Here is a 20,782-nt window from a genome sequence, read left to right as displayed (position 1 = left end):
ATTAAGCCACAGCATGTACCAGGGACAGGCAATAGATAATGAGTAAATCAAATGATTTCAGACAGAGAGTTTGACAAGTGCTACGTGAACTCACGAGAAAAGTGTGAGAAAACAGAGTGCCTGGAATGAGCTGAGACCGAGGAAACATGAGGAAGTTAAGAGAAACTAGAGGGACGTTTAGGCTCTATGGAAAGCAATTCACAGAAGAGGAAAAAGGACAGAGCTTAACTAGGATGTGCTACGCACTTCCTCTTGGGCTGCTGCCTTCTCCCCTGGGGAGAGTTGGAAAGTGTAACAAAGACGGCTGAGAAAGAACTGACGTCCAAGAGAAGGAAGTAGCGATATAGTGCCCAGTCATTCAAAACACAGTCTAGTAGCCAGTCCCCCGAAACCTACATCCACAAACACTGAAAGGACAGCAATCCTGCCGGTAATGGCGAGAGATAACGGAGAACGAAAGCTGGGCTAGAGAACGGGAGGGGTCCTGAATTCTGGAAGATGAGGCTCTCTGGGGATCCCAGAAAACACGGCTGGTAAACACGGTGTATCAGTCGGCACAAGCCTGGTTTGGCCTCATTAACGAGTAACACCAGAACCTCAGGGACTTGGAACACCGAAGGCTCATTCATCTCTTGCTCATGCTAGGTGTCCGTTGCAGGTTGGCTGAGGTCCTGCTGCACTGCTGGACCCAGCCTTCACTTGGGGACCCGGGCCGGGACCCGTGGGCTGCCAAGACAGTGGGGAAAGAAGATCCAGGGGGCAGACTCATTCCTGAAGTGTTCTCCTGGAAGTGACATAGTTCACTGCCACTCACACGGCATCGGCCAAAGCAAGTTACACAGATACCGCTAACTTCCGGTGGGTGGGGAAGTGCAGTCCTACTGTATGTGCAGGGGGAGAGGGGACTCCCATGTCTGTGAACAGCCTTGACTGTGGGCATACCTGGCGCCAGGTGAGCACTGAGCTCAGCAAGAGGTGATTAACAGGGGTCAAAGGGGATTCAGAGAAAAGAGCAAACTAGCCTAGTTTCTTCTTTTAGAGAGCTGTTAAACGTTTAAATCAAGAGAACACTACACAACTTGACTTTCACAAGGCATCTGGCTAAATTTCTCACACCCTGTGGGTAAGATACAAATTATAAGAGTGACGAAAATATCGTTAGCTGGTTACCAACTAGGCCTGAAGGATATTGGTTTTCCTGTTCCACCCTCCACTCAGAGCAAGCCCTCCCGGGCACGCCAGGGGGTGTGGGTAGAGACAAAACCAGAAGGGGAGCCGAGGTGGCAAAGGACACAGTCAGGACCTCAACATAGCTTAAATAGCAGAAATAATCAAATTTCAGAAGAACGAATGCAAAGTGCTGTGTTTAGAATTTTAACAGAATCAAATGCATGAACATATGGCGTGGGAAACTAGATTTCCTGCAAATTCAATGCGTCTTTTAAGAAGCTCTTACATTGAAGCGTAACACGCAGAAAATGCACAATTCAAAGTGTGCAGCTCGGTGAGCTATTTTCTTTTTTTCTTTTTTTTTTATTTTTTAAAAATATTTTATTTATTTATTTTTAGAGAGGGAAGGGAGGGAGATAGAGAGAGAGAGAAACATCAATGTTCAGTTGCTGGGGGTTATGGCCTGCAACCCAGGCATGTACCCTGGCTGGGAATCGAACCTGGGACACTTTGGTTCCCAGCCCGCGCTCAATCCACTGAGCTACGCCAGCCAGGGCTCGGTGAGCTATTTTCCAGTGAACAGGACCATGTCACCCCTCCTTGTGTCAAGAAGGAGAGCCCTTCCCGCACCGTAGGGTTCCCTTCATGCCCTCTCCCAGTTCCCTCTCACTGTCCCCAAAGGTATCCACTTTCAATTTCTAACATGACAGACCACCTTCACCAGCTTTTAAACTTTATGTAAATGGGGTTATACTCTATGGATTCTTTTGTTTTTTTCCCCTCGAGTGTTTGCGGCACCCATCCATGTTGCTGTGCGTGTATATCAAGTCCTGTCCCTTTTCAGTGCTGTATAGTATTTCGCCACCTGACTATACATAACGCATTTATCCATTCTACTACTGACCTCTGGATTGTGTCCAGTTGTAGGCTATCAGGACTAAGGCTGCTAAGGACATTCTTGTACATGCGTGTTGGTGAACATATGTATGCATTTTGCTTAGGCAAACACCTGAGTGGAATTACTGGGGTGTAGGATATACACATATTGAACTTTTGTAGATCCTGCCAATTTTCCCAAGAGGTTGTACCAGTTGACACCCCACACGTAAGGTGCGGGAGTTCAGAGCTCTACATCCCAGCCAGCACTCGCTAATGTCAGCCTTTTTCCATGTTAGCCATCTCGGTAGGTGAGTGGTGGTCGGTGGTTTTGTTTCCCTGGTGGCATTAAGGACATTAAGTACCTTGCACACGTGCATTGGCCATTTTGATGCAATGCAATCCTAGGCTGCGTCGCAGCGCTCAAATCTGATCCAGAGCATTGGGTTCAGTTCTGCCTGTTTTATGTGAAGTTCACTGACTATCATTGCACACGAGGAACGATGGGAGAGACTGGAAATGCTGTCAGATGATGGCATTTGGGCAAAAAAAAAAAGTAGTCGTCCTCAAATATTTAACTTGAAAGGGGAAAGCAAGGAGACATAGGTCCCTGTGCAAAGTCCAGCGTGGGTGCCTGCGGCCAACAGGAGAACTGTCCCGCCTGCTCCCTGCGGTGGGGGTGCACTCAGCCGAGCAGGCTTCGGTTCGGGGGGGCGGGGGGGTGACGAGGGAGAGGAAAGTGGGTGTTTATTTTCCTCAGAGGAGGGAGCTCAGTGACCGAAGGTACGTGACCTTCAACAGCACGGTTCCTGCAGGAACGGGTGCTCGGGAGAGGCCGCCTCGGAGGTGCTGAGGGGCCACGGAACGGAGACGGGGCCGAACAGAGCGGGGCAGGGGCCAGTGCTCGTCCTCCCTCGTCCGCCCCTGGTCCCGCCCGTTCCCACGCGCTCTCTCTGGCCCCCACTTGTGAGACGGCCGGGGCACGCGAGTGAAAACATGGTACCTCTAGTTTAACTAACTGGAATTTTTAAAAATATTTTATTTATTTATTTTTTAGAGAGGAAAGAGAGGGAGAAAGAGAGAGAGAGAAACATGAATGTGCGGTTGCTGGGGGCCGTGGCCTGCAAGCCAGGCATGTGCCCTGACTGGGAATCGAACCTGCGACACTTTGGTTCCCAGCCCGCGCTCAATCCACTGAGCTACGCCAGCCAGGGCTAACTAACTGGAATTTTAAATAAATGATAGTTTAGGGTAAACACATCCTCCCAAACACTGCGCTTCGTCCAGCAACGCGGCTGGCGGCCCCTGGATCTCGGCGGCACTGCCCCTCCCCACGTGCACAGTGTGGAGTCCCTGGCTTCAGTTTTCACACCTGGCGGAGAGCAGGCTCGATTCCTCTCCAGCAGGGTCAGCCCGGACCGACGGCCACCCAGCACCGGGAGGCAAACTTAACGTGCAGGCGAGTGTCAGAAGCGGGCGGTCTTGGAAGCACCGGCTCTCCTGGGGGGAGACGGCGGGTCTCCCTGCCTGCCGGGCTCGAGGGGCGGATTGGTGGGGAGATGGGTTAAGTGCTTGCTCAGACCCCGTGGGGTTAAACAAGGCGATCTGAGAACACCGACCGATTTTTCTGAGTTTCAGATCACGAGGCGAGAAGAGTGGATGCATTAGGACAGCACCGTGACACATGTGGAGGGGAAAGTAGAATCACGAAATTATTTGTTACGAGCTGGAGAGGAAAGGCATCTGAAGTGAGCACCTGAGAGTTTTTTCTTAGGAGCACCCTAAGGAGATCATAGAAACGCCCTATTCTGGGAGACAGCCTTCTGCTGTGGACTCGGCAACACAGGGAAGGGAGCGGTGAGTGGCCCACGCCACACTGGGACTGATTTATCGAGGCGTCTGGGAGGCGGGCCCGAGCTGGATGGACAGACACCTGTGCATTTCAGAGCTGCGGAGATGGAGGCTCGGGACCATTGCCGTAGGTCACGCAGTCGGAGACCCCAGGTCTGCGGGACGTGGGAGCCCACGTGCTCTCTACCGTTCCAGGTGGCATCCCGTGCGTGTGCCCTGCGACACTCTGGGGACGTCAGTGACCTCGAGAACACGCGCACTTCCTTTGAGAGCACTTGCAGCGCACGCCGGTGGCGCCCTGCTCCGCTGCGTGGCCAGCGCCCTCGCAGCCAAGGACCGCGCGGGAACCGAGCGGGCTCTGAGGAAGCACGGGGGCACCGAGAGGGTGGAAGAACACGCAGGTGAGTGAGGCCCAGAGATGCGCAGCCATTTCCGGGATGAAGAACAGAGGGTGCGGTTTTGATCTGCTTAGGGAGAACTCAGCAGGACCCCAAAATGAAAATGAAATGAGAGATCGATTATAGGCACTTCTAGAAACTTCTAACAGATTTCAGTTCTCACCCAATTTTTCATCAACGTGTAAAACAAGGTTTTATGAGAGTCCAGACAAGGAGGTGTGTATGTATCTGAACTGAAAGGGGGGACGTCATCGGTCCGACCACCTGGCCAGACCACTCCATCCCAAGGCCACTGTCCTCGGGGCGTCTGCAAACCCCTGAGCCTTACTTCCTGCTTCAATGTCTCTGGTCGTCTGCGGGTCGGTGTCTGTCTCCCTCTGCGCTGCCAGCTTGTTTTACAGGCCAGGTTCTACACCGGCCTCCTGCACGGCATCTTCCCGGTGCCCCCCACAGGGCAGGCATTGGCCCTGTGGTGGCCGAGGACTCGGGGAGAAGCTGCGGAAGCGAGGGGGTGACATCGGGGGGCACGACGGCGCATCGTGATAAGCGGCTCAGGCAACAAGTACGCCTCCGGTTCCTCCCTCACTTCAGAGACCGACACAGACACTGGACACGGATGTCGTGGAATTTGACCCCCTAGCCTGAGGCTTTCCCTATTCCTCTGAGCTCTGACGCCTGCCACCTTCCCAAAGGCTCGCCCTATGGCCAGTCTACCTCCTGCTGAGCCACCCGCGGCCACGTACCTCCTCCTCCTCCTCCAAGGCTGAGAAAGGCCAGGGCCCCGATTAGGGCTGGGATCTTTCAGGCGTGCCGAGAACAGGAAGGCGCCCAGGTGACATTATTCTGAAGACAGCAGAAGCACCATGTCTGTCCATAGCTGGCCCATAAAATGACAGTTTTGTCTAAAAGCCGTTTTCCTGGCCACACCCTCATCAGAATCTCATTGTTTCAGGTGCAGACTTTGCTTCCGATTGGCTGGCACTGCCCGGCCCCCCTCCCCCGCCAGCCCGGGGGCCTGATGCTGGTACCTGGACTGGCTGGCTCTCAGGTTCCCCGTCCGGGTGGGTGGGGAAGGGTCAGTGAAATTAGGCAGCAGTTGGTGGATGACCACCACAAAGACAAGTATCCTCTCAGTGAGCCAACACCAAATTTTGGTCAATAATGATTATGGCTTTTAGCAGGCGTCTGGATTTTACCAGTTCCGGTGCATTCAGTGCTTGTATCTTCAGGGGTTTTTGCGAGGGAAACTTGTGACCTGTCCTTGTGGACTGGCCAAGTGCACGCCTCTAACCCAGCTCACCCCCGAGGGGACCTGCAATACCATGTGGCACCGGGTTTGTGTTTCTCAACCCAATGTGACCCTGGCGAAATGTTGTGAAGAAGGTGACACATTTCCAACAGCTGAGAGAAACCATGTTTTGAGTTTCTGGCTGTTCACGTGTACACCGCAACTCCTGCTGACACATGTAAACTGGAGTTTAGAAAAGCTGAACTGAGAAGGCAAGCGAACATGCTCAAGTGAAGCCCAAGCCCGTACTTAAACTTACTGCGCATTTTGAATGCGGTCAAGTGGCTGCCTGTACAGGAGGGGGAAAGGGTGCATTTAATCATGTTTCTCACGTGAATTGTCTGGAGTTGTGGAATCCAGTCTTAATACAGCGGGGCTCTTATCTCAGGCAGTCACACAGACCCCTTAGGGAGGAGGCCAGTCTCCCAAGTACCAGTGCTTTCTGCTTCTGGGTCATGATGCCCACAAGCTCCACTAGGAACTGTTCGGCTTTGTAGGGGAACCTGGGCTCTGAAGCCAATCCTGTTGATTCAACCTTTCATCACCATTTTACCAACTGAAAAAGGATAATTGGTTTACTATGGAGAAATAACAGCATCGATATACTTGGGGCCAATGTTCTTGGAGGCCAATGCCAACCCCCTGAGGAGGCTGGGGCAGGAGTTGACCTCTCACTGGGCATCCGCCGCCCTGCCTCTGGCCCCAGCCCAGCAGCTGGGTTTCTGCTTTGACCCCAGAAAGCTCCAAGAGACCCACACTGTTGCTACCCCAGAAAGTGTGCAAGTAGGTTAATACAATATGTATGTGTATATATATGTTTGCAGCTATATTAAAACTTCCTTTGTGTAAGAGAGTGCTTTTTGGGTCTAGCTTTAATTAATGATCATATCGTTTTCTGAAACATTCTACATTTTTTCAACACCCATCACGGACCTGGCGCTGCGTTGGATCATCATCTCGAGACATCTTGACAGCAATCCCACACAGCGTGGGCTGTTATCATGCCCACTGACTCCTGAACATACCAAAGCTCCGAGGTGAAGGTCAGTAAGGTCTCACCGTTCCTGCGTGGCGGACCCGAGTTGAAACCCAGGCCTGTCGGACCCAGCGCTGAGAAGACATACCCAGTGAAGTCATCAGCAAGGGCTCGCCAGGAATTCCCATACAGAGTTCAACTCCCCCAGACGGCCCAAGTGGTGTCACCATTATGAAAGGGGTTGTTATGGCGTTCACCACCTACACTGGTAGCCAGGACTTCCAGTGTACAAGCTCTGCTTGCTAAGTTCTAAAAAATGGTTGTGGAACTGATCGCTGACCTAGGTGTTCTGAGGGGTAGTGAGTGTGTTGGACGGGAAACGTACTGGGGACATTTAATGTTTAAATTTCAGTAACAGGATGGATGAGAGTTTGGGAGCAGAAAAGACGCCTGAGATGATTTGTCAGTGGAACTTGTGAGAACCAGGCGGGTCGTCTGTGAGTGCATCTAAATGCTACAATGCCTACGACCAGCCAGTGGGCTCACAAGAAGCTATAGAAGAGCAAAGTTGTTGTTTTTTAAAAAGATTTTATTTATTTAGCCCTGGCTGGCGTAGCTCAGTGGATTGAGTGTGGGCTGTGAACCAAAGCATCGCAGGTTCAATTCCCAGTCAGGGCACATGCCTGGGTTGCAGGCCATGGCCCCCAGCAACTTCATATTGATGTTTCTCTCTTTCTCCCTCCCTTCCCTCTCTAAAAAATAAATAAAATCTTTAAAAAAAGATATATCAGTAATTTTTTTTTAAAGATTTTATTTATTTTTAGAGAGGGGAAGAGAAAGAAAGAAACATCAATGTTAGAGAAACATTGATCAGACACCTCTTGCACGCCCCCATCTGGGGACCTGGCCTGCAACCCACGCAGGCGCCCTGACGGGGAATCGAACCAGCGGCCTTTCGCCTCAGGACGGTGCCAAACCCACCGAGCCACACTGGCCAGGGCAGATTTTCATTAAAAAAAAAAAAGAAGTGAAACTTCAATTTAAAATATGCATTTTATTAATTTCTTTGTGTTCTGCTCTATTTTATAATTGACGTTTTCCCTAAATGTGTAACTCAGGCCACACAAACCCAAGTGTGCACACACATGCCCAACTGCCGTAGCAGCGTGGTTACAAAACGAAGGCAGCGGTAACTCGGCCCCTCAGGACTGCTTTGCTCTGCCCCTGTCAAATCCCTCCCCAAAGGTGGCCTACGCTGAGGGATGTATAAAGACGTGCGAGGTGCTCAACTGCTAATTCCCAAATTTCGATCGTTACATTTATTCAGAAAGTTCTTTTGTTACATGCTTCTTTATATTCAGAAAGAACTGCCTGGCTGGTGTGGCTCAGTGGACTGAGCACAGGCTGCGAACCAAAGGGTTGCCGGTTCGATTCCCAGTCAGGGCACGTGCCTGGGTTGTGGGCTGGGTCCCCGGTAGGGGACACGTGAGAGGCAACCACACATTGGTATTTCTCTCCCTCTCTTCCTCCTTCCCTTCCCCTCTCTCTGAAAGTAAATAAATAAAATCTTTAAAAAAAAAGAAGAAAAAGAACTTGCTTGGTGATTCCTCTGACTGCAGTTCTAACCAGGCCTGGCTTTGTTACGATGTTTAGAAAAAAACTCCACATGCCAAACTGGAGCTCGAACCCCATAGGCTGTTAATGATTTCTAGGATGCAGTAATCTGTGTCCAGTCTTTCCTCATAAAGGGGACAAAGGGGACAAAGTTACCGCAGGTCTCCGGAGAGCCGACTTATGCCCCAGGTCCTCTGCTAGACACTTTCTTAACTTGCTCCGGGTCACAGGCTGTAAATCACAGGGCCGGGACTCAAACTCAGGTCAGTCTGACTCCAGAGCCCTCCCTGCGACATTGTATCGGTCACTGGATGCAACGGAAACATTTAGAAATCCTTCACTACTCTGTGGCTGTAAAAGAATTTCACACAATATGCAACATATAATTCTTCAAGACTCTTCACTTCAAGTGAAAATATTTTAAAACATCTTGCTAGCCATTCTGCTACCCACTTCTCACCCTCCTCAGCTCTATGTCCTTTCCCTCTGGCTGCGTCGCCGTCTTCCACTGAAAACAGGTCGTTTAAGCCTTTCAACTCTCGACTCGCAGGGATGTGTGCCCTTACACACCCGCACTTGGGCGGACTAGGACAGAAGGAGGCCGGGGCACGTATGAGCAAGTACGATTTATTACAGGCAAAGAGTAGGAAAAACGTCACTCATGTCCACAGATAAGTTCCTTAAGTCATATGTAGAGAGACACTGTTATTAAAAATTTGCTTTATTTTTCTGCCAAATCAGGTACTAGCTCCCAGTTAAGTTAGATTATTTTATGCGTTCCAACAGTTAGCACAGTCAGCATCACCTTACCAATAACCAAATAATAAACAAACTAGGTCCCAGTGGTTATGTCTGCACCAGGGCTGTTGGGGTGATCGAGGACTCTTATTTGTTTTCTTTAGCTTTTAGTGCTTGGTTATATCTATAGAGAAAACAAAGAAAAAAATCATGAATCACCACAGAGAAGTATACCTAAGAAGGGCATGAAAAACACACCCCATTTCTTCCCTCTGGCTAGTCCAGACGCTACACAGTTGTCAATACAAGCTTCCCAAGGCCTTATGGGTAGAAACAGGCAGAAGGGAAAATGACCGGGACTTTATTTGCGTCTGGCTCCCAGCTGCCAAAAAAGTTTTAACAACTTAACTGACATACAGTTTCCTGTACAACAGTATTATTTAACGAATATTCTCATTCCTGAAGCACACAAGAGCACGACAAAACACGTGAGCACCCCCAAGGACTCTTCTCCCAGCTCACAACGGAGCGGGGATCGCGCCTGCACGAGGAGGAACTTCCTCCGTGACGCCTACCACCCCTCCTGGGTCTCTCAAAGGCCGGATTCAAATGTTCGATAGTGTTTTCCTAAGTGCTCCAGAGTCCAACGTCTGTATTTCTAACGAAATCTCCCAATCTGCTATTGTAACTGAAAGGTGCCAAAAATCCCTTTGTCAAACCGTATCTGAATGTCTGACATTAGAAATAATCGTTCTGGTCCTGACCAGTGTGGCACAGTTGGCTGGGAGCCATCCCCCAAACCGAAAGGTCGCCGGTTCGATTCCCGGTCAGGGCGCATGCCTGGGTTACAGATTCAGTCCCCAGTCGGGGCACATGAGAGAGGCCCGCTGACTGGTGTTTCTCTCTCACATCGATGTTTCTTTCCCTCTCTTTCTCCCTCCCTTCCCCTATCTCTACAAATAAATTAATTAATTTTAAAAAAAGGAAATAATAGTTCCGAATACGGAACTTAGCATTCTCTTAGCTCTACTACGATGAGCTAATACAAGGTTAAAACGGGACAGCATGTGAGAAAAACACTCTGTGAGTAAAGTCACTGTACAAATCAAAGTTTACGCTGATGTAAGCAAGCCATGAAGGTGGCTGCGATGCCTGCTGTAGCGTGCCTGAGTTGTTTCTTCAGCCTCCTTATGTGCTGGAGGGTTAGGAAAGGATTACATTTTAGAGATACTTTTAACCTAGGGGTGGTGAAGATGAATGAAATAAAAGGCACTCTACAGAACAGAATGCCTTCTTAAAGGAATGTAAATTATAACTTAATTTTCTTCTCTTTATGTTTTACACCTTGGTAGGCTTACCTCCAAATACGGAAGAGCTGAGAGGCTCCTGCTGCCCCAACAAAGAAATTAACGGCAAACAGACTCCAGTTTTTTGGAATAATTACAAGTGAGTATCTTGACCAAATAAGCCCTGTTGAGAAGAAATGTATGTTTTTAAAGCACAGGTACTGTTGCAGCATCTCATCTGAACATTCACTACTAGAGGAAGCTACTTACAAATAAGACTGTGATGACAGAGAGCAGGACAAAGGACAGAAAAACTATACTTCAGTCCTGGCTGGCGTAGCTCAGTGGATTGAGCGCGGGCTGCGAACCAAAGTGTCGCAGGTTCGATTCCCAGTCAGGGCACATGCCTGGGTTGTAGGCCATGATCCCCAGCAAGTGCACATTGAGGTTTCTCTCTCTCTCTCTCTCTCTCTCTCTCCCTCCCTTCCCTCTCTAAAAATAAATAAATAAAATCTTTTTTAAAAACCCCTATACTTCAGTGTCACACAAAACACTCAGTGCTCACACCCCAGGGAAATCTCTGGAGGACAAGGGACGGTAGCCGGAACTCTTCCCTACTTATGAAATTACGTCCGTGACAAAAGCGCGATGATGAACAAAACCCCGCAGGCACCTACTCGCTGCAGCCCTCCTCTGCCTTCCCCACCGGGAACTTCCTGGAGATGCACCGTGAGGTCTTGCGTGTGTGTGCACACGTACTGCACACGTTACATTGTGAAATAAAGTGACGTTAAACACTCCAGTGTTTACACTGACTGTCCCCTGTCGGGTGCGATGGGCATCGGCTTGGCTTACCTGTAGCCATCAGCACGGTGGACTGCGCTGTGCTGAGCTTCTCTGCCGGCCTGGCCATGTCGGCCAGCCCAGCGCACACCAGCCCCTGGAAGCACACAGAGAAGAGAGACGCGTCCTGAGAGTCCAGTAGCAGCAATTCCCTTCAGACAAAACCCAGCGCCGGGCCCGGGGTCTCCGCCGGGCCGCAGCCTTCGGGAAGCGTGCAGCGTGACAGACAGCCGCGATGAACTGAGGAACGCTTTGGGGATTAACTTGCATTTTGTTAACTGCAGGAAGCAGTCTGATGCATTTAAAAATCACAAGTGTGTGTGTGTGTGTGTGTGTGTGTGTGTTCTACAAATGACACTTCTTCCACACATGAGTTTTTGTGTTCTCCATACATGTCAGGAACTACTGGTATGGAGAGTGCCTGAAACTACGGTAACTGGCCTAGACTCCTCCTTTCATGTTTTTTGTCAATGTTCTTCTTTTTTTTAAATATCAGAAAAGCTCTCTTGGAAGTTTAGTTTCTTGTTTAGATAATTTTTTTCATGTCGAAGTACAGATGGTCATTTCTTTGCTGCTGTTTCTAACAGTGTTTCATGGAATCACCCATTCACAGCCTACCACAAGCACCACTCACAAAATCTGATGCGCGTCTTCGCCAGAATACCGTATTTTGCCATGTATAATGCACTCCCACATGTAAATGCGTCCCCACGGTTTTGTGTGCATGGATACATGGGATTATCACACCCATAATTATACTCATGGTATGTAATCGTTGTACCCATGTGTAACGTGCATCCTTATTTTCCCTCAAAAATTTGGGCAAAAAATGGTACATTATAAATGGCAAAACACGGTAGTAGTTACGCTGCTCTACTGAGGAGATTAGAGTGTGCACCGAAACAAGTCTGACTGATGAAAACCTCAGCTGACACAAACAGGAGAGACCAGCACAAAGAACGCTGCATCCCCCCCGCCCCCCCAGAGCCAGCAGCTGCTGAGACGTTGCCACATCGGCCTCAGCTCTCCTCCTCCCTTTCCTTTACGTACTTTAAATCAAACCCTAAATATGTCCTTATGTTTTTAAGAAATTACTTGCAGGTTTTACTGAGTTTCTCAAAGATGCTCTTGCATGGAAACTGTAAACCAGCAAAGAGTTTTTGCTCCTAGAAAGAACATATACAAGTCAGGAAAAGGTCCAGCCATTGTCAATATAACGAGAATGGTTTGTGCGACACCGATGTAACCGGGCAGCCCGGGAGGGTGGACTGGAATGCACACGCGTGAACAATGATGACTTCGCCGTACTGCTCACGGGGGGCGGCAGACACAGCCGAGTGAGCACGTGTGCTGTGTGGACATCGCATTCAAAATGACTGAGCGTGTAGAGCAATGAAGCTGCATCAAGTTCTGCATTAAACTTGAACGTTCCTCCGTGGAAGATTGGGATGACCCAGAGGGCCGCCTCTATGGGCAGCTGGTGACTGGCAGCTTTACCACGACAACGCACTCTCTCATGTATCACATCTCATGCAGAGTTTTTTGGTGAAACATCAAATCACCCAGGTGACTCAGCCCTCCTACAGCCCAGATTTGGTGCCCTGTGACTTCTGGCTTTTCCCCAAACTAAAATCACCTTTGAAAGGGGAGAGATTCCAGAACTTCAGCGAGATTCAGGGAAATACGACAGGGCAGCTGATGGTGACTGGGAGAACTGTGTGAGGTCCCAAGGTGCCTGCTTTGAAGGGGACTGAGGTGTCACTGTCCTGTGTACAATGTTAAGTATCTCGTATCTTCTTCAATAGATGCCCCTGTGTTTCATAGCACATGGCTGGACACCTCCTGGACAGACGTTGCACGTGGCCGGCAGCGGCAGTGTCACGTCACGCGCAGACTGCCGCGGGTTGTCAAGCGCTCCGAGAGAAGCGCACACGTGCACAGAGTAAGCATCTGCCAAAAGAAGTGTCCCCACAGGAGAACAAGACACAGAAGTTGCTGTTGCTATGCGGTCATCAGGAGAGTATGCATGATTTCAACACGAACTTAAAATAGATTTTTTAAAGGAGACAGGAAGGCACCTGTGAAAATCTAATACCGACAGTGTTTCAAAACACCGGCGAACCAGCTCAAATACACACAAAAGCTACTGATAAAATCAATAAACTCCCAAATTGTGGCAAATCTGAGCTCAAAGAGGATGCCAAACTTATGGTAAATGGTGTAATCATTCCTATTCTTTTAAATAATGGTGCTAGAAACAGTACTGCAGTGATCAATTCCACTTTATAGACCTAGAATTACCATGCAATTTTAAGTGTGACGGGGGAGAAGAGAAGGAAATATGAGTGCCCTTCCGTCGGTGCGAGGGTCGGGGGCACATAACACTGTGTGTGAGCGCTCAGAGTGTGAGCAAAACCATCAAAGGTGATGGTTTCATGAAAACTTTTTAAAAAATGGATGGAACCTTTTCCCAGGGTGTACATATGAAAAAGAAGTGCTGTCTAGTCCTCTCTGCACGCAGCTCCCGCCCACGCCTTCATCCTGTCACTGTGCAGCGGAGGGGGTGAGCGGCAGAGGCCACTGCCCAAGGCCAAGGATTGGGGGACAGCCGCTGCCAGCTCTAAAAACTCAAGCCCTTCCATTTACAGCTGAGTCCCGATCGCTCTAACATTTAAGAGAATTAAAGTGGCCTACAGCTCAACAACAAACACGACCCGATAGAAAACAGCGCGCAAAGGGCTTTAACACGCATCTCTTCAGAGACCGAGCACACGGAAAGACGCTCAGCAGGGCCAGTCACATCAGGGAGCGCAAACCCCAACGGCCGAGACGCCACTTCCCGCCATCAGGACGGCCAGCACGAAACGACAACAAAAGTCAGTGCTGGCAGGAAGTCAGAGAAGCTGGGGCCTTGTTAACTGCTGGTGGGGCTGTACAGTGGTGCAGCCGCTGTGGAATATACAATAATATGGCGGTTCTCCAAAATACTAAATATAGGATTACCACATGGTCCGAAATTTCCACTTCAAGGTATAATCGCAGAACGGGAAGCAGGAACTAGGACAGACGTCTGTCCGCCACTGTCCGGGGCGGCATTAGTAACGGCCACAAGGTGGAAGCGACCCAAGTGTCCACCACAGGTGAACGGGTCAACAAAATGGGACATAGACACGCAGTGGAATGTTGTTCAGCCTTGAAAAGGACAGTCTGACACCTGCCACAACCCCGGGGAACCCCGAGGGCAGGGTGCTCAGGGAAACAAGCAGGCACAAGAGGACAGTGGGCGGGGGGGAGTCCAATTCATGGAAACAGGAACCAGAACGGCGGGTGCCTGGGGCTGGGGAAAGGGCGAGTTACTGTTCAATGGGGACAGAGGCTCTGCAAGACAGAAGGGTTCTAGAGGTGGGTTGTGCAGTGATGTAAAGGTACCTAATGCTCCAAAAATGGTTGAGATGCTAAATTTTACGTGATTTCATTCTACTTTTTAAAAAGCCTGCAGACCAGTGCTCAAGCCTTAGAAGGCATCAGAGCCCCCGGGCGGGCTCAGTGAAGCCGGATCACTGGGCACTGCCCCCCGAGGTCCAGGGCCGCCGAGGCTGTGCCGGGGCCTGAGGACGGGCGTTTCTGAGACGTCCCTGGTGGTGCCCACGCTGCACACCCACGGATGACACTCGAGGCAGCGCTGCCATCGGCCAGAGCCGGCCCTTCCAACGGGACATCGCTGGGTTGCTACAAACAGCCGCCACAGGGACAGGGATGTCTTCTCAGGCGAGTAAGAGCTGTGGGGGTGGAACCGCTGGCACAGAGCAGACAGCACGGGCCTTGGAGTCAGAGACCCTGGACTCGGTCCCTTACCCGGTGCTAATGACCACACACTCCCGGACGACCCCACTACTTTCTGAGACTAACTTTCCTTGTGTTTATTCGGGTGTATCTTCAGTTCTCCTATTAATAGTAACAGTTAATCTGGGGAGGGGCATTCTAACCAAGGTTTTACTGAGTCATAAAAGTTTCGAATGAAATTTCACATTCCTAGGGCTCACAACTGTCAGCATTTTTTCAACAAATGTGTTCCCAGGCTTCTTAATCTATGGAGTTCTGAAAAAACTAGTGTGCTTTATGTGGTAAAAAAATGATACCTCTATGAGTATTTACATAAGATCATTCAGATGCATACCATGAACATTTAAAAGTGTATCCTTCATAAAAACTACTTCAAATTAGTTAAGTTCACATTAGAGAATTTTTTTTTAGTAGCTTCTATAAAAACTCAAGACTTACCCATTTCATAATTGGAGCCCAGAAAAAAACTGTTTTGGGACCTAAAAGGAAAAAGAAAAGAAAAAAATTAGGAATAAACCAACTATTCAGCTTTCTCAATCCATTTCTATCATTTTTACTGTTTTCTGCATACTTTGTATATAAGTTAACATTTGGACAGTCACCGCAATATCAGCCTTTCACAAAAGTTGCTTTGATTTCCTTGTCAATTATTTGTATTTTTATAGCCTGTTATAAATTAGCTGCAGTATAATGGAGATGGTTTTGGAAACCATTCCCAATGCTTTGCCTTGAACATGGAATTAACGTTCGTTCACTGGAGGGTACCTTCAGGTTGGGGACGTTACCCCCGACTGTTTCACTTGCCCCAAGGCCAGACCCTGGTCTTCACTCATCTCCAGGGACCGCGGGGCGCGTTAGACTCGCACTCACTGGTCATCGCCCCTTGGACCGCCGCGCCCCCCGCCGTGGCTCCAGACAGCCCTCCCAGGGGGCCGAGGCCACGAAGCACTTGCTGAGCCTGTCAGTCAGCCCTGCAGACGCGGGTGATTGTATTTAGCTTCAGCTTCTGGGATTCCTCTCACCACACCCGGCTCACTTTCCTTTGTCGTGTACAAGGTCTCTGCCTTGCGCAGGATCGATGACTAGGCTCGTTTGTTACCCTGAATGAGTTACCCTTGGCTCCGTCACTCAGGGGTAATCCAGCACCCTGTTGTAGCCTCTGGCTTTGAACTCTTCAGCAGACTCCTCTCTTCCTATTTCAGAATGATGGTTCTGCCCCTGCCACCCAAAGACTGGCTGTTCCCTGAGCAATGCCTCCAGATTCTGCTTTCTTTACAAGCTTCAATGGTTGATACTTCAGAGTTAATGAACACTCAAGCTTTTCAGTGGGTTTTCCCCAAGCTAGATGATTGTCTTAAATGTCCCTCTCCCCACAACCAAATCTAACAAAAAAACCCCAAAAAACTTCAAACATGATTTTATGGTTGCTAGAACTTGGATTAAGAGCAGTATAAATATTTTTGTTAGTAAATAATTTTAAACCACAAAACAAACCTAAATTAGTTTAACAACTGCTAAGTACTGAATTAAAAAAAATACCATTTGCAAATATACCTAAGACATTCCAAATTCCTAATTTTTCTGAAATTTGAGAGGATCCTGACAAGGGACAAAAATGATCCGAATTATATATCTATGGATGCAAATCAATAGTGTTTTCTTAACTGTTTTTTAAAAAAGGGAAAAATGGCTAGCAATGTCTACAATCATACAGCAGGTCAACAAAAATTTCAATGAAAACATTTTAGTTTGCCCTTCCAATTTACCTTACCAAATCATTTTCTACCCTACGAGTAATGAGTAAACTTGACCGTGTGAGACGCCAGGCCCAGAGGCTGTCTTCCCGAAAGAAGCCCTCAGCCAGTAGTGGACACGGTCATGTGAAAATGTTCCCACTTCCTCCGCATTTCAAAAGCAAAGCTCCGATAAAACAAAGCATCTGAAAATATTATAGATATGGTCAGATAATGCCAACGCTATGTCACATGGATCATTCCAGGCCTGAGGAAACCAGCTTTGCATTCTACATAATGACACCGGGATTCTCACAGCTGATCATTAAAACACAGTAAGTCACTTAAAAAATTGGACAATTAAACAATTATGATGCCTGAAATGATTATAATACCATAAAGTCAAGATAAGCGAAAGTATAAACTAACAGAGTATCTAGCCAACATTCATTATGGGGAATGAAAGAACTTGATTGGGTAGATAATTTGAACTGCTGAAATACACTGGACAAAAATCATCTCATAAGAAATTTAATGGAGTCCAAAACAAGGGAAATGTGTCTCCATCTGATATAAATGTACATTCTTTTAGACGAGGAATTAACTAACAATTAATTAACACATTTTCATCTTGTTTCTTAGCAGTCCACTCCTGGCATTGAAAAGGCCTCAGACGCTGAAAATATGGAACAATATTTAAAAAGTATACATTTATTTAAAAACATAAATTATTTTCAAGCATAACAAAAATATAGAGAATAGTATAATGGTCATTCTTTTGTGTTGTTATGGGTTTCTCTTATTTTTAAAGTGAAACCTTTTTAAGTTCAAACGTTCATAGAAGAATTTGAGAAATTCTGCAGAAGAGTATGTAACGGACATACATTTTCAAACAAGTTAACAAATACAGTTGTCTTGATAAACTTTGATGAAGCTGCTGATAAAAGGACATACATTTACCTCCTAATTTCCTTATCTGAGAGAAATTACCGTTAATGAAATAAGCGAATTCTACCCAGAAAGTGTGTCACTTATTGTAGGTGTGAGGCCCGCCCTAAGGAAAGACGTTCCTGTTGGAGCAGAGTGAGTGACTTCTGCAAACAGGCAAACGCACACGAGCACAGGTGGTGAGTGGAGGTGCCACCTCGCCCCGCTGCGAAAAGTGAGGGTCTGACCGAGTCCGCCCACCCCCTTCCCAGCCCTCCCCTACCACTTACTTCTCCTCAGTCGTTCACTTTCCAGCCCTCTCGACACTCCTCTTAGTTCTTTACATCCAGCAAGATGACCTGTTCACTAGCATGTGACAAACTACTCACACATCCTTAGGTTTTGTAAAGGTCGACACATATTGACTGCCAAAAATTACTTGTTTTTATTTGTGCCAAAACTATTCTGATTTTACAGTAAGAATATAACTTGTCACTGATAGTAGTAAATCTCTCAAAAATTTAGAATCAGTAATGTATGCTATCCAACTATTAACATCCTAGCTTTGCACAGATTTATAAAAATCTCAGGTATGTGAATCCAGCCTAATACTTAAACGATGATTCAATAACACACCATTATGCAAAACAGTATGCAAACGTTTGAGTAGTCGGCCGGATAACTCTCGGAACAAGTCAGTGTTTCCTCAGAGTTTATTCAGTGCTAATGAGCCAACAGCGTTATTCTTCATGCTCCTCCATGCCCACGCTGGTGTGCCTGCAGCTGTCCTAACGCAAATATTTCCGCAGGGATGGGTATTCTTGCCCCGCATATTGGGTCAAAGCTTAGACGGCAGAAAAGTAATATTTGCTGAGAATTTAAGTGCTGCCTGTTTTGCAGACACTCGTTTCATTTTCATAACCATCCTTACACGGCGGTCACGACCATCCCCATATTATGGATTAGACAAGGAAGGCTGGGGGCATTTAAGGCCAAGGTCACACAGTCAAGGTTCAAATCTCCCTGTGGGGCTTCAAAGCCTAGGCTCCGCCCACTGTAGAGAGGCGGGATTACAACTCGTCCGCTCCCAGATGAGTTGCACAACCCAGGTGAAAGGCACAGTCCACGAATGAGAAGTGCCTCCTCTCCACTCTGAGAGTTGCATAAAGTGTTGTAAGCAATGAACATGGGCAGTGAAAGCCAAGGCCTGGGAACAGACCCCTGTAGAGCCCCCCTGTTATTAACGTGGTCTAAAGTGACCCCCCTGCCCTGCCCTCGCCCTGCAGCCCCCGCACAAGGCTGGGGGGCGGGACTGAGGACAGAATTCAGTTGCTCTGCAGCCCAGCTTCTTGCAGCGGCATTGCCCAACCTCCCTCCTGATATCTTCGCCATGAAATGCAGCACCGTTCCCTCAAGGTGAGTGTTACAAGAACTAACAGGCAAACTAAATAAACTTCTTCAGCCACAAAAACCTCCCTGAGCAAACTGAACCAGCAAGGACAATGGGGACAGACTCACAGATGGAGAGCAGGACGACAGCTAGTGGGCAGTTAGGGGTGGAGGGATGGAATAAAAAAGAAAAAGGACTCATGGACACGGGCGACGGGGAGATGACTGTGGTGGGGGGGAGGTATAAGGGGACAAAATGGTAATGAAAAAAATACAATAAAGATTTTTTTAATGTTTTAAGTAAAATAAAAAAGCAAAAAAAATAAACCTCTCCTTAAAGGTCAATTTTATAATGGGCACAATACTGCAATAAATAACATTATTCTCAAGCGTAATCCCCAAGTACAGCTCATTCCATTATCAAACTGGAAATCAGATTTAGTGGTAACCCGCTCAGTCTCCGGGGAGCCGCTGTCCGTGGGAAAATAACCCACGCTGGGGAAGAGACCAGGCGCACAGATTTGGCCCAAAGGGCCCCCGTTAGGGCTGCGCTTCAGCACTTCGACGCGGAGCAGACTTCCGTCGCTTGCAAACTCTGAGGCTCCAAAGAGATCTGCTTTCAGCTCCCAGCCAACGAAGCATCATCGCTGCCGTTTTACAGAGAGTTGCAGGTCTTACAGGGTGTCTTTCAGCGTGGGAGCAACTGGGATCGGCCCCTTTCCCCCTGAAATATGTTTGTTTTTTCAGCCCCCAGCACAGTGAGCCCCAGCAGGACAAGGCGGAGAGCTGGCGTGCACTGAACGCGCAAAGCCAAACGTACATGTTGTACACGCACTTCTCACCTTGACCATTTGTACAAAACCTACGAGACCTAGCATTCCGCCCAAGGTCACACCTGCAGTGAGGGACAGGCATCCAGGTGCGTCCACGCAAAAACGGTGCCGGGGGAGCTCGCTAGGAAATTTCACAGACAGGGCGCACGGGGCAGGGGAGGCCAGTGACCCGGAGCTGGCCGGGGCCGGCGGGCCCCGGAGGCGGCGTGACCTTTCCTCCAAAGCCTCCCACGCGACGAGCGCTCGGGGAGCGAAGGCGGAGAGCACGGGGGTGTCCCGGCGGCCCGCACCGCCTGGGGGGTCGCAGACATGGAGCAGGACAAAGTCCAGGGGTCCTAAGGGATGGGGTGCGACAAAGGTCGCGAAGGCTGGCGACAGATGGTGGACGGAAGCAAAGTGAGAAGCCGGAGGGGGTTGGGCTGGGGTGGAGGTGACGCCTCTAGAGACCGAGTGGTCAGCGGGCCTCGGAAGGTCTCCTTTAGAGGAAGACGGAAGGCAGGTCTCGGGGGCTGGGGGCGGTCAGCCATTCCGGGCCCTTACCTGCCGGGTGGTTGTACAGCGGCCTCAGTTTCTCCGGCAGCATGAGCTCCACTTTATCCAGGAGCCGGTGGTAGGTGGCCCTCAGGCCCCGGATTCCGGCGGCGGACATCTCTGCGGACGGGGGATCGCGGCCCGGCGCGGCCCGGGAGGGTGGTTGCGTACTCGTCGGGCTGCCCACGGAGAGCTGCGCTCACGTCCCCCTGTCTCAGGGCCTCGCGTCCTCCTCTCCCCTCGGAGAGGCGCTCTTCCCGCCACCGCTCAGCCGGCCCCCCTGCGCAGTACCCAGGGGCCCGGGCCCGCAGAACGCCGAGGGGGCGGAGGCTCTGCGACGGCCCGCCCCCGGCCGGCCTCCAGCCCTCCAACAGCCAACAGAGAGGAGGAGTCATGGCAACAGGTGCCAGAGAAAGCGCCTCGGCGAGTCCCGGCGGAGCCCCGCGGCAGCGCGCCTGCGCCAGAGGAGCTGCCCGCGGTGATTGG

At 49.3% G+C, this 20,782-nt stretch overlaps 1 protein-coding gene across 1 annotated transcript; it reads right to left on the bottom strand.

Moving 5' to 3' along the window:
• Positions 1-8,784: 8,784 nt before the first annotated feature.
• MPC2 (mitochondrial pyruvate carrier 2) lies at positions 8,785-20,676 on the bottom strand. Its single transcript, XM_028530773.2, has 5 exons — positions 20,306-20,676; positions 15,322-15,362; positions 11,053-11,137; positions 10,270-10,381; positions 8,785-9,095 (listed from the first exon to the last, which is right to left on the bottom strand). Exons 1-5 carry the CDS (start codon positions 20,412-20,414, stop codon positions 9,059-9,061), a joined length of 384 nt encoding a protein of 127 aa, XP_028386574.1. The 5' UTR covers positions 20,415-20,676; the 3' UTR covers positions 8,785-9,058.
• Between the last annotated feature and the right edge of the window lie 106 nt (positions 20,677-20,782).

This window comes from Phyllostomus discolor, chromosome 14 (genome assembly GCF_004126475.2).
Source record: "Phyllostomus discolor isolate MPI-MPIP mPhyDis1 chromosome 14, mPhyDis1.pri.v3, whole genome shotgun sequence".
Classification (NCBI taxonomy): domain Eukaryota; kingdom Metazoa; phylum Chordata; class Mammalia; order Chiroptera; family Phyllostomidae; genus Phyllostomus; species Phyllostomus discolor.
Note: the sequence above shows the minus strand (reverse complement) of the source record. Positions and strands in the feature narration are given on the sequence as shown.